This window comes from Myiozetetes cayanensis, unplaced genomic scaffold, assembly GCF_022539395.1.
Source record: "Myiozetetes cayanensis isolate MyiCay16 unplaced genomic scaffold, myiCay2020 scf7, whole genome shotgun sequence".
Taxonomy (NCBI): domain Eukaryota; kingdom Metazoa; phylum Chordata; class Aves; order Passeriformes; family Tyrannidae; genus Myiozetetes; species Myiozetetes cayanensis.
Window position 1 is genome coordinate 15,334,403 of NW_026087964.1, and position 11,499 is coordinate 15,345,901.

Here is an 11,499-nt window from a genome sequence, read left to right on the forward strand (position 1 = left end):
TGCTGCACGGGGTCCGCCCGCTGAGGGCAGTGGATGCCACGGGCTCGGCCGTGGGGTCGGGGCTCGGCCGTGGGGTCGGGGCTCGGCCGTGTCCCTTGTCCCGGGTGGGGGGGGTCCCGCCGGGGCCTCCGCGCCGCTGGGGGGCGCCGCCCGCTGTGGGCCGGGTCGCTCGCGGTGCCCGCCGGGCCGGAGGCGGCGCGATGGCGGCGGGGGGGCCCGGCCCGGGCGGCATCGCCCTCGTCGGTGCCGCGGCCGGCGCGCCCAGCTGCCCGCACGGTGAGCCCTGCAGGGCGGGCGGCACCGCCGCGGCAGCCCTGGGCTCCCGGCGGGGCTTGCCCTGCAGCAGCCGCGGGGAACGCCCTGTTCCGGGAGCTCGGCTCCTGCGGCGGGGCGGTGGAACAGACCTGCCTACAGTCCCCTGTGTCACCGATCGTCGCGTTTGTCCCCAGGTCCCGCGCTGCTGTTCGTGAAGACCAGCCGAGGAAAAGAGGAAGGGAGAAGATTCTATGCTTGTTCAGCCTGTAGGGACAGAAAGGACTGTAACTTTTTTCAGTGGGAAGATGAGAAGGTAAGAGAGCGTTGCTTAAGGCTCTGCTGAAGACTCAGGACTATGGAGGTGATGCGAGGGCTGGAGCACCTCTGCTGTGGGGAAAGACAGAGAGAGCTGGGGCTGTTCAGCCTGGAGAAGAGAAGGCTCTGGGGACACCTTTTATAGCACCTTCCAGCCCCAAAAGGGGCTACAAGAAAGCTGGAGAGGGACTTTTATATAACGGCATGTAGTGATAGGACAAGGGGTGATGACTTCAAACGTAAAGAAGGTAGGTTTGAAATTCTTTAAGGTGACAGTGGTGAGGCACTGGAACAGGTTGCCCGGAGAACTGTGGATGCCCCATCCTTCGAAGTGTTCAAGGCTAGGTTGGATGGGGCTTTGAACAACATGCTCTAGTGGTAAATGTCCCTGCCCATGGACAGGGTCCCTAGCTCCTGAATTGGAGCTAGATGAACTTTGAGGTCCCTTCCAACACAAAGCATTTGATGATTCTATGAAATACTGGGGATGTTTTTATCCATTTAACAGTTAAAAAGTATATTTTGCTCTGGAAATCTGTGGCAATTGTCACTTTCTAAACTTTATCTAATAGTTTATAACTTAGCAAAGCAATTATTTCTGTAAAGAGAGCATGTTTCAAGTATAACTTCTAAGGAAGGCTGTGTACATTTTGAGCAAAACTGGCATTTGTTACTGTATTGCCGAAACACAAAGATATCTAAGGTAAGAAGTTTGCTAATGCTATGCAATATTGAACAAAATGGGATATTTCTAATCCCAAGATGCTCTCATCTCCTGTGATTGAGACGGAGAAAATCTGTTGGATGCAAACAAACAGTGGGATATACAAAATGCTGAGACAATGGGGTTCAGCAATTTCTCATCGTCTAAAGACCTTTGGTCACATAATTTTGTAGAGTAGTGAAGTTGGGATTGATATGTATTCACAGAGATCTTGCTGCGTTTTTGTCCAGTAGATTTTGTGTTACTTTTTTTGTTTCCTGAGTGAGTATCTCATGTTGTAGTCACTGTCCTCAGCAGATTGTCAGGCTGCAATTTAATTGGGTTCATAATTGGTTTTTTGCTGTGATGCTTGCTACTGAAAAGTTGTAGGAAGAGAAAACAAGATGGTTGGCCTCTGGGTTGTGTAGATTTAAATGGGATTTGTAGTGAAATGTCATTTTAAATGTCACTTGTATCATGGTGTCTTTTGTTCTGTTGAATATTACTGTCTCCTTCCTTAAACAAAACAGTTCCATAAGTTTTGTGCAAATGTCTTGAAACTCTGTTGCACGTGAAACCATGAGTATGTTTTGTGGGAACAAAGTAGAAGACTCAGAGAAGAGTGAGAGACTGAAATGTTAAAGGTTAATGACTCGAACTCAGGGGCAGGTCGTAACAAAGAGCTGTCGTCCTTTTAAGATGATCACACACAAAAGACTCGGGCAACATTCCTGCTGCCATCAGTTTTTCAGAATCAAATCATAGTTCTTCAGAGGGAATGCAACTGCTGGCATGCATTAATGGAAAGGATTGCTCTTTTCTGTCTTCATCACAATCACGTTTTGAGTTTTTCCCTGAGTATTACATGTGGTAGAAGAATGAAATCCTTATTTATTTTTTTGCACAGTTTAACTTCACAGTGAGAGACTGGTGTTGTTTTGCAGCGTGCCCCTGTGCTGCAGTCATGCTTGTTCTTCTGAAACAAGTAACCAAGGAATGTGATGGTTTTTCCTTGCAGAGTAACTAAAGCATGAGGCCTTTGATGCACCCTTTTTGTGTAATGTTGAGATTTGATGTACAACACAGAGCAATAGCTGTTTGTTTTGTAACTTTTTATGTACACAAATTTTACAGGTGTCAGAAGCAAGACTTGCAGCACGTGAAGAATATAATAGAAATCATCAGCCTACTTTCACACACAGACAGAATGTGGAAAGGTAATGTTATGCATATTTTAGTAGAAATGAAGTTATACAAGTTTAGGTACTCTGAATGTAGAGAAGACATTTCAAGATTCTTTAAAATGCAAAGATGTGGCGGAGGGATTTGGACAAATAAGAACTGGTTGACTGCAAAGGGAAAATAGGATGAAACAACTAATTAGAGCATTGTATTTTCAACCCAGGAACTGGGTTGTTTTGGGTTTTTTTATGTATATATAGTTCTTCTTATGTTAGTGCTCATAACATGCTAACAACAGATCAGTAGTAGTTTCAGTTAATTTATGTAGGACAAGGGGGCACGGGCTTAAGCTCTGCCAGGGGAGGTTGAGGTTGGATATTAGAAAGAAGTTCTTTACAGAGAGAGTGATCAGGCATTGGAATGGCCTGCCCAGAGAGATGGTGGATTCACCGTCCCTGGAGGTTTTTAAGACGAGGCTGGATGTGGCACTGAGTGTCATGATCTGGTAGTCACAGTGGGGTTGGATCAAGGGTTGGACTTGATGATCTCGGAGGTCTCTTCCAACCCAGTTAATTCTACGATTCTATGTCTGACTTTAGTTTGCAAAAGTAACAGGCTTAACATTGTAAAAAGAAGCAAAGGTAATAGAGTAACAAATAATGTCTGAATTTTGTGTATAAACATACAGGACTTTGCTGGTAGTCTGTGAAGTCTTCACTCTGTAATCCAGTTATTTTGTGGGGACTCCCATTATATTTGGCTACCATGTATTACATGCATTTCAAAGTGTCCTTTGAATATTTTTTGTAAATAATTCTTAATTCACATGAGGAGTTTTGCAAGAGCAGTGTAAACTGCATTGTCTGTTTAAATGTCTGAATAATTAAAAAATGTGAAACTCCTCTATAGCTCTGCTACATGTCTTTGATAGAGGCTTTTTGCAAAGTTTGTTCCCTATTGTCTTTTCTATTTAAAGGTACAAGAAATTTGTTCTGCTGCCATTGTCAAAGAGGAGGTTTTGCCAGGAATGCCAGCAATTGCTATTGCCATCAGAATGGGAAAAACACTCAAATCACCAGTTCCTCTGTGATATCTCCATTGCCCAGTTGAAAAGTCCCAGTCAATTTTTGTATCCACTGGAGAATAAAAAAACAAATGCACAGTATTTATTTGCAGACAGAAGTTGCCAGTTTCTACTTAATCTCCTTACTGATTTAGGATTCAGACGAGTGCTCTCTGTTGGAACACCCAGGTATGTCAGTGAGAATTGTTACACTTCCAAATAATATTTCTCTCTCAAAACTGTACAGCTTACTAATGATTACATAGTCAGTGATTCTCCCATAATAAGAGGTTCACTATGCTTTAATTGGTTGGCATTATCCAAGCATCTACTGGGGTCTTGCTTTGAGCTAAAAAGATACAGGAGAAGACTGTAGCAGCACTGCAAATAAAACAAACACACATACAGACTTCAGATCTCCTGCTTTCTTCCTAACTGCAGTGACATTTCTTTGCCTTTGTTTCGGGGGCTGTTTTACGCATGGTGATCCAGTAGATTTCACTGACTTTTCATCTTTTAAGACTAATCTATTTTTCTAACTCTGAGTATTGTCCAAAGGGAATCACCCAAATTCAGATTACTCCATTTTCTCTATGTGTTTGGTTTTAGGTTTAGTAAAGTACCAGTCGTTCTAGTCTTGCAAGATCATTTCTGAAGCCAGTGATTATGTGTTAAATTTTTTTGGTCCAATTGTACTTCAGGCTTCATGAAATGATCCAGTCAAAATCATCACAAGAAGAAGATTTCGGGGTTAGAAGCCTTCTACTAGATATTGATTTCAGGTAGGTTTTAATGTTTATCTATATGAAGAATAACTATAAAAATTTGTGTTCTTACTACTTTAAAAGATAAATTGGTGGTTGTTTTCCCTTTCTGGTCTCTGCGTCTTAGTTCATGCACCCATACACAAATGACATCCAGTTTATGAGAAAAGTAATTATATTTAATAATTCCTCAGTATAAGTGTGTGTTGTCAGTAATCAGAACCCAAAGATGTTGTTTTCTTCAGACCTGTTTTCATTCCAAATGCCCTTTAGGACACACAAGAAGTTGTTTATATTTTTCTACTGTTATTCAAACTTATTTTCCAGGTATTCACAATTTTACACAGAGGATGAATTCTGCCACTACAACATGTTCAATCATCATTTTTTTGGTGGAGAGGTAAGGCCAAGTATTTATTGAGTGCTTTTGTAAAGTAGTATGTGTTCTTGATGCAAAATTTTGTAAGAAGTTAGTCTAGTAGAAAACATCATGAGCAAAAATGGTCAATAGTACTGAAAATCAATGAATGACAGTGCCTCTTCAGTGATTCTCTCCCACTTGATTCAAACTTACTACATTGATGTTATCTAATGATGCTTACACACCTTAACTGCTGCTTTTGGTAAAATGACAGTGTGGTGTGAGCTGTTGCCTCATGTAAGTATTCATTACCCCGCTTCTTGTGTTGCTACAACAGAATTCATTATTTTATTCCCAGCCTTTACCAGCCCAGTGGACAGGACAAGACTTGATCACGAGTACTTGAGGTGGGAGGGAAAATGAGGTTTTTGTGCTTTATTCCAGAAAAGCAAGGTGAAAAGGTTAACCTTGTGTCATAAAATGAGATGGAATTGGTGTAATGGTTAACAAAAATCCAGAATTTCTTGTTTCTTTTTAAATGTCACATGAAATGCTTAGTTTTGAGTTTGTTAGGAAACCTGCAGCTGTAATAGGATGTCTGTTATAGCTTTGTAAGAGAATCACAGTCTAATTCAAGACCAAACATTAATTTTAAACACTTATCCCAATAATATACTCACTCTTTGCTCTTCCTCTGCCATTAGTAAGCCTCTGGTTATTTGTATAAACATGTTTCTTGCAATACTGTTCACAGCATGTAGGTAATTTTCAGATTTTTCCATTCTAAAGGCTACATTTGAATGAAATCTTGAAAATAAAAAGAATCATTTAGAATGAAATGGGAAGCTGGTCTGAAAGCCTTAACTTTAAATATTTGTAATCCATCACTGTATTCAAGTTTTGTATTTTTCAATTAAAACTAAAGACTCTGGTCATCTACATTATAAATATTGCAGTGCTCTTTTCAAGGTGTGCAAAGGTGACACCTGTAATGACACTGTTCTGCAGTGTATTCAAGGACTGAATTGCAGAACTTTCAGTTGCATATTGGTGTTAAAAATCTGCTTTTGGTATGCAATAGAATCTAAGAAACAGATGATAGAACACTGCAAGATGGCAGTGAACACAGATTTTTACATTTCCTTTAATAATAGACTTCAGGTTGGATTGCTACAATTTGAATACTAGGTATTTTTATAGTCAGTGTGGATTGAATTGGTTTTCAGTGGCCTCGGTTTTATCGTAATGCTTTGGTAATGCTTTGCAGAATAGAACTGTAAGTTAAAGGGCATGAATAAAATGTATTTTGAGCCTGAACTTTGTTTTCTCACTATGAATAACATCATTTTTTCTGAGGTAAATTTAGTATCCTTAGGAAGAAGACTGTCTTCTGTCTTCAAAAGTTTGGGGTTTTTGTTTTATTTTTTAAATACTACACAAGAGGAAATTCACCTCCACGAGAATAAAACCTGAGACTTCTACAATGATCATTTTACTGCTGAAGACAATATTTTTACATTTCTTTAATCTGTAATTCTGGAAATTGACGTCTCTTTCTTACAGGCTGCACATGAAACTTGTAGGAAATTCTTGTATGAAGATAATGGTGAAAGAGTCATTATGGTAACTGATCCCCCATTTGGAGGTTTAGTGGAAGCACTGGCTTCTAGTTTTAAAAAACTGATGGCAATGTGGAAGGAGACAGGAAAAGAAGGTATGTATTACAGCCAGATAGGGGGGTTAAGCAGTAACATCACTATAAGAAAAGTACCTATTCAAAATAAGTCTGTGATTCTTGCTGCTCAGCTGAATGTGAACACACTCATGTTATAATTTCTGAAGATGAACTACCATATATCCTATTTGCTCTCCTGGTATTTTTAGTTTAGTGATGCCCAATTCTCTAAGTCTCTCTTAAAACCCTTTACCGTTCTTTTCCAGATCTGCTTTGTCATTAAAATGAACTTAAAAGGTAGAGAAAAATAAGCTATCAAACCAGTACCATTTCTTACCAAGAAATAAGCTATCAAACCAGTACTCTTTCTTACAAGAGTTGTTAATTATGTGGCACTTACAGCTATGCATCTGTAAAATACGCCAAAACTTTGTTTCCTACAGGAACTAGTTCATATGCCCAGCCTGACATACATATCCATCTTTATGTATGCAGAATGTTTACTGTAAATTTATCATGCTTCACGTACCTTGTTTTTCTCTTACGCACATCAAAGCCTTTTCATTACTAGGTCAAGGCAATAAAGAGATGCCCGTGTTCTGGATATTTCCATACTTCTTTGAATCTCGTATTCTCGACTTTTTCCCAAGCTTCAGTATGATGGATTACCAGGTATGGCTGAACCCAGTGATTCTGCTAAATATCAGTTGTGTGCAGTGTGAACAGGAATATGAACGAAGCAGATACAGTGGTAGCCCTTGTCTGTAGATTGTCTATGGCCTTGAACTTTGACTGTGTTGGAGACACTGCAAAGCCCGTGGCACTCAAGTGAAGCTTGAATTCTGTATTTCTGTTAGTCATACCTTTGATAACTTTATCATGTTCCTGCAGTTTATTGTGTATCTTAAGTGAACATTTTATAAGGCGCATAAAAAGATAATAAACATGTAAATAGGTCTGCTTGTGCTTAGCATTCAGTTTAAGACTCTTTTTTATGGTTTTGTTTTTTTAGGTAGACTATGATAATCATGCACTGTATAAACACGGCAAGACAGGTCGCAGACAATCTCCTGTCCGTATCTTCACAAACCTTACCCCAAGTATGATTGTACTTCCTGTAGAAGAGGGTTACAGGTAAGATGTGTTAATGCTCAAATAACTGAAAGAGTGTCTTTGTTCTTAATTAGGGCATGAAGTCTTTAAAGGAGTTTGGGATGGTGCTGTTCAGTATTGTCTTGCCTAACTTGGATGCCAGGCTCGAGAGCACATTTTTCTGTCTCCTTCCTAAGTTGCATGTGACATATGTCACATAGACAATGTGTAGGAGAGCTGAGCACCTAAAAAGAAGTTTATATTTTCACTGCTTCTCCATGAGAAATGTTATATATACCTGCAAGAGAAATTCACAGCTATGTCTGATAATCAGCTTTATTGAGACAGTAGTTAAAAAATGAACCCTAAGAGAAGCATCAAGGACAGAGGAATGGATTTAGTTTGATTCTCTATTTCTCTATGATAGTGTCAATAATTTAAATTCAAGCACCTGAATTCTACTATGTGGATGTGGCTAAATGTCCTAAGTATCATTTATGCATCAAAGATGTAATCTTTAATTCAACAAAATTATTTTAGTGTCCTTATATATATTGTTAAGCTTGTGTAAAATTAATTGTTTTGTGAGCAAAGGTGGACCAGTACATTTTTTTCCCAGGTTTTGCACTATATGTCAGCGGTATGTTAGTTCTGGTAACCAGCACTGTGAGATATGCAACTCGTGTACGTCAAAAGTAAGTATTTTCCCTTCTTTCTGAATGGCAGTTTTAGCAGTAGTCAGATGGCAACCTCTGTAATATTTGCTCTGGCAAAAACCTATTCTGATACCAAGTTCCATGAAAAACCCCTAACAGTTCCAATTTTGTAGACTTATTATTACTTTCACAGGACATCTCTCATAGCCCACTGGGAATTAATTTCTGTTTCCCTGACTCCTTTGTGTTGTAAAGAGGAAAAGAAAAGTTTGCTACTTACCACTCATGCCAAAACTTATTCACCAGTGGTCTGTTGGCACATACATATTTTCTTATCTTTTGAAGTTTTAGAACTTGCTAATTTTAAAATGCAGTCCTTTTGCTGAGGTTGCCACAGATTCTCAGGTTTGTTGTTTCTGAGTTACAGTCTTTCCTACAGAGGACTTGTTTCTGTAAACAGTGGGGTCCATACATCAGTAGTTTAGTTTTAAGCTAGAATCAGTGTGTGTGGGATTAATAAAGAAAACATTTATTTGTCTTTTATAGGATGGCAGACGATGGAAACATTGTGTTCTTTGCAAAAAATGTGTAAAACCCTGTAAGTACACAAAAATACTTTTCTAAATAAAAGTGCACTTAGTCCAAAGAAACAGATTACAAACCAGGAGAAAAAATGTAGATGTAAAATGTAGTAGAAGACATAGACTAAAGGAAAAATCTCCATTTCACACAAGCTGCAATTTATTAATTTAAGTGTATTTGCTGTGTGTGGAAATGTGATAAATTCTTGGCAAGGCACACAAAATCCCATTTATATTTGTTATGGGAAAATTGGAATATTTTCATGTGTCATATAAGTGTTTCCTGATTCTGTAAACTTTTTCATTAGAATTTCATAAACAAATAGGGAATTACTAAAATGTTTGAGAGGGTGGGGTAAAATTATATTTCATGTACAAATTTAGTTGTATTTATAGCTCTGTTCAAATAGCTGAAGCAATAACTTTTGTTACTGTTACAGAAATCACAATCTGTAAATATTTTGTAACATCTAGACTTTTTTCCCTGTGAAGATCACATATGTGATAGTAGTTCTCATGGCAAAATAATTCACATATAATTGCACAATATATCTAGTGAGGTATCTGGCTGCCTTATGAAATGGGGTAAGGGACCAAAAACTGACCACATCCATCTCTGTAAAACTAATCCAGAATTAAAAACTGGGTATTGTGACCTATATTTAAACCTCATTTTCAGAATTATTGTTATAAACACTTTCAAGATTATAAATCATGTCACTTATTTCACAGCTTGGTGTCACTGTAACAATTGCAACTGCTGTGCTCTTCCAAACCACAGTTGTGAGAAGGCTGATTCGAGCTGTTTTGTGTGTGGCAAGGCAGGTCACAAGCGCAGTGCCTGTCCCAGTCTCTCCCGCACCAGAACAGCTCTCCAGTAAGTGTGGTATTGCATTAATATAATAAAAGATACCATTCATGTGAGATCAGATCATACGTCATGGAATTAATTTAGAAAGAGGTGATTTTTGGCTTTAGGTGCTGATGTCATCTTTCACTATTGCTCTGTTGCTGGAGAATATATACTGAAGGGAGGATATGATAAATGGCAGCTCTTATGGCTCCCAGTTTCCTATCTGTGGCTTTTCTTTCAAAACTGATTTATGTGGATTGCAGACTTGGTGTCTGGTGCACAGGAGAGTTCTGTCAAGAAGACTGAAAGTTGAAGTAATAAAACACTTTTATACCCTTCAAATTCCTCTTGAGAGGTCATAGAAAAGAGTCGCTGTACTGTTTTATTGCTTCCTGTTTCTTTTGCTTTGTTGTGGCATATTTTGCTTTTTTCCATGTGGTATTTCAGGTGCTTTCTGTAATATGATCTAAATCTTCACCATTAATCAGGGTCACAATTGAGTACTTTTAGTCTTCCATGATTGTCCTTCTGTAATATACAGAATGACATACTTCTATGTATCAGAAATCCAAAAGAATCACATATAGTAGTCTTCAAACAGAACTAACTGAAAAGAGGAAAGGGAATTTGCTCAGAGATGATGCAGCAGTTGTCTCAGCCTTTCCAGTTCAGGATAGTTGATCTGCACTTTTGTAACTTTTCCAGAGTCATGGGTTTGTTTGTGATTCTTGACTTGAACGGCTGTAGCAATGGAAATGCAAATCTTGTTTCACAAAAGCTGTACCTGTTATTGCATAGTGAGATTCAGATAATTACCCTCTTGGATCTGTATCAGGAGACCCAACAGATGCCTGCTGGATGGTAGAGGTGTACAGGTGTATTGCTTCGTGTCTTACTGTGACATTAAAACAAGTTTTGGTTAGGGACTAGTAGAGATAAAAGGTAGTAATGTTTCAGTTTATGTATCTCTTTTAAAAATTTCATCTCTTCATGTTTGAGGTTTTTTTTTCTTTGCTTAAAAAAGTAAAAAGGATGCTAAAAGAAATTCATGAAGTCTCATCTGTTTCTTCTGTCAAGTAAGATACTACTTGGTCAGTTGTACCAGAATGGTTTAGTCCTTTCAGGTCATCAGTTACTTCTTTTGTTGACTTATTGCAGAATGTAGCTTAGCTTTCTTTTTCTAATAAAAGGTCAGAGACAAAACACTCCACTTGCTAGTTGTATTTAGGTCCTGTATTTGCATCAGTCTTCCTAACTTTGATTTACTTTCTTCTAAGCCTTTCTATTATATATTTATGCTTTATATGTTCAGCATGAAACTCTGTGTGTTCTTTCTGTGAGGGAATTTCTTAAGTTTTTTCTTAAGTTTTCTATATCCTCTTAAAGTTAAATGCTGAATAAGTATATAAATGAAAGATAATTAATGGCAGTAAAGTGGAGAAACAGTTTTAGGAAGTTGAAATATCATAACATTGTAAGATGTAATATTCCTTGTACTTTTTGTGCCAGTGCTTCACATACTGTCACTACAGTTAATGTAGTTACATGGACAGATTATTTAAAATATCAGCAAATGTAAAAGTACACTTTCCATTTTATTCTAATCTCTGTGTTCCTTTTCTGTTTTGCAGAGATGACAAAAAGAAAGGGCAGAAGACTCTAAAGAAGGTGAAGATGGGGATCTGTAGAAGATCAGCAATGAAGCATGCCATATTCTCCAGGAAGAAAGTAAAGAATAAGAAAAAAGAAACATGACTTTTCTTGCTGCTGCTTAGTTATTTATTTTTTTTTATGTCCAGCCTTTGTTTCCATTTTCTAAAAATGTAAATATTAACATCCAAAATAAAACCTGAGTGAATTAAAAGTGACCATTCTTTTATTATACATCATTACTGGCACCCAAAAAACTCCCCAGCCTTGTTGAACTACCACAGCCCTTACCATGTGTTTGTATAATGTCACAATTTTGTGTGTTTAGGATTGGCTATTTGTGTGATTC

The 11,499-nt window shown here is 38.2% G+C and overlaps 1 protein-coding gene across 2 annotated transcripts; it reads left to right on the forward strand.

Annotated features, from left to right (window-relative positions):
• The first annotated feature begins 193 nt into the window (after positions 1–193).
• Positions 194–11,364, forward strand: ZCCHC4 (zinc finger CCHC-type containing 4). 2 transcript variants are annotated; one of them, XM_050337760.1, is made up of 13 exons: positions 194–276; positions 450–568; positions 2,408–2,490; positions 3,432–3,707; positions 4,220–4,300; positions 4,610–4,682; positions 6,207–6,357; positions 6,875–6,990; positions 7,331–7,452; positions 8,030–8,105; positions 8,613–8,664; positions 9,380–9,524; positions 11,132–11,364. In XM_050337760.1, the coding sequence occupies exons 1-13, from the start codon at positions 201–203 to the stop codon at positions 11,253–11,255; spliced, it is 1,494 nt and encodes a 497-aa protein (XP_050193717.1). In that variant the 5' UTR covers positions 194–200; the 3' UTR covers positions 11,256–11,364. The 2 variants fall into 2 exon arrangements, with proteins under 2 accessions (XP_050193717.1, XP_050193718.1); XM_050337761.1 differs by having other exon boundaries at positions 6,890–6,990.
• Positions 11,365–11,499: the final 135 nt, after the last annotated feature.

Coding starts and splice junctions, on each gene's coding strand:
- ZCCHC4 (XM_050337760.1), top strand. CDS start 201: ATGGCGGCGGGGGGGCCCGGCCCGGGCGGCATCGCCCTCGTCGGTGCC. Junction 2,491..3,431: donor CACAGACAGAATGTGGAAAG/GTAATGTTATGC, acceptor TTCTATTTAAAG/GTACAAGAAATTTGTTCTGC. Junction 6,358..6,874: donor GAAGGAGACAGGAAAAGAAG/GTATGTATTACA, acceptor CGCACATCAAAG/CCTTTTCATTACTAGGTCAA.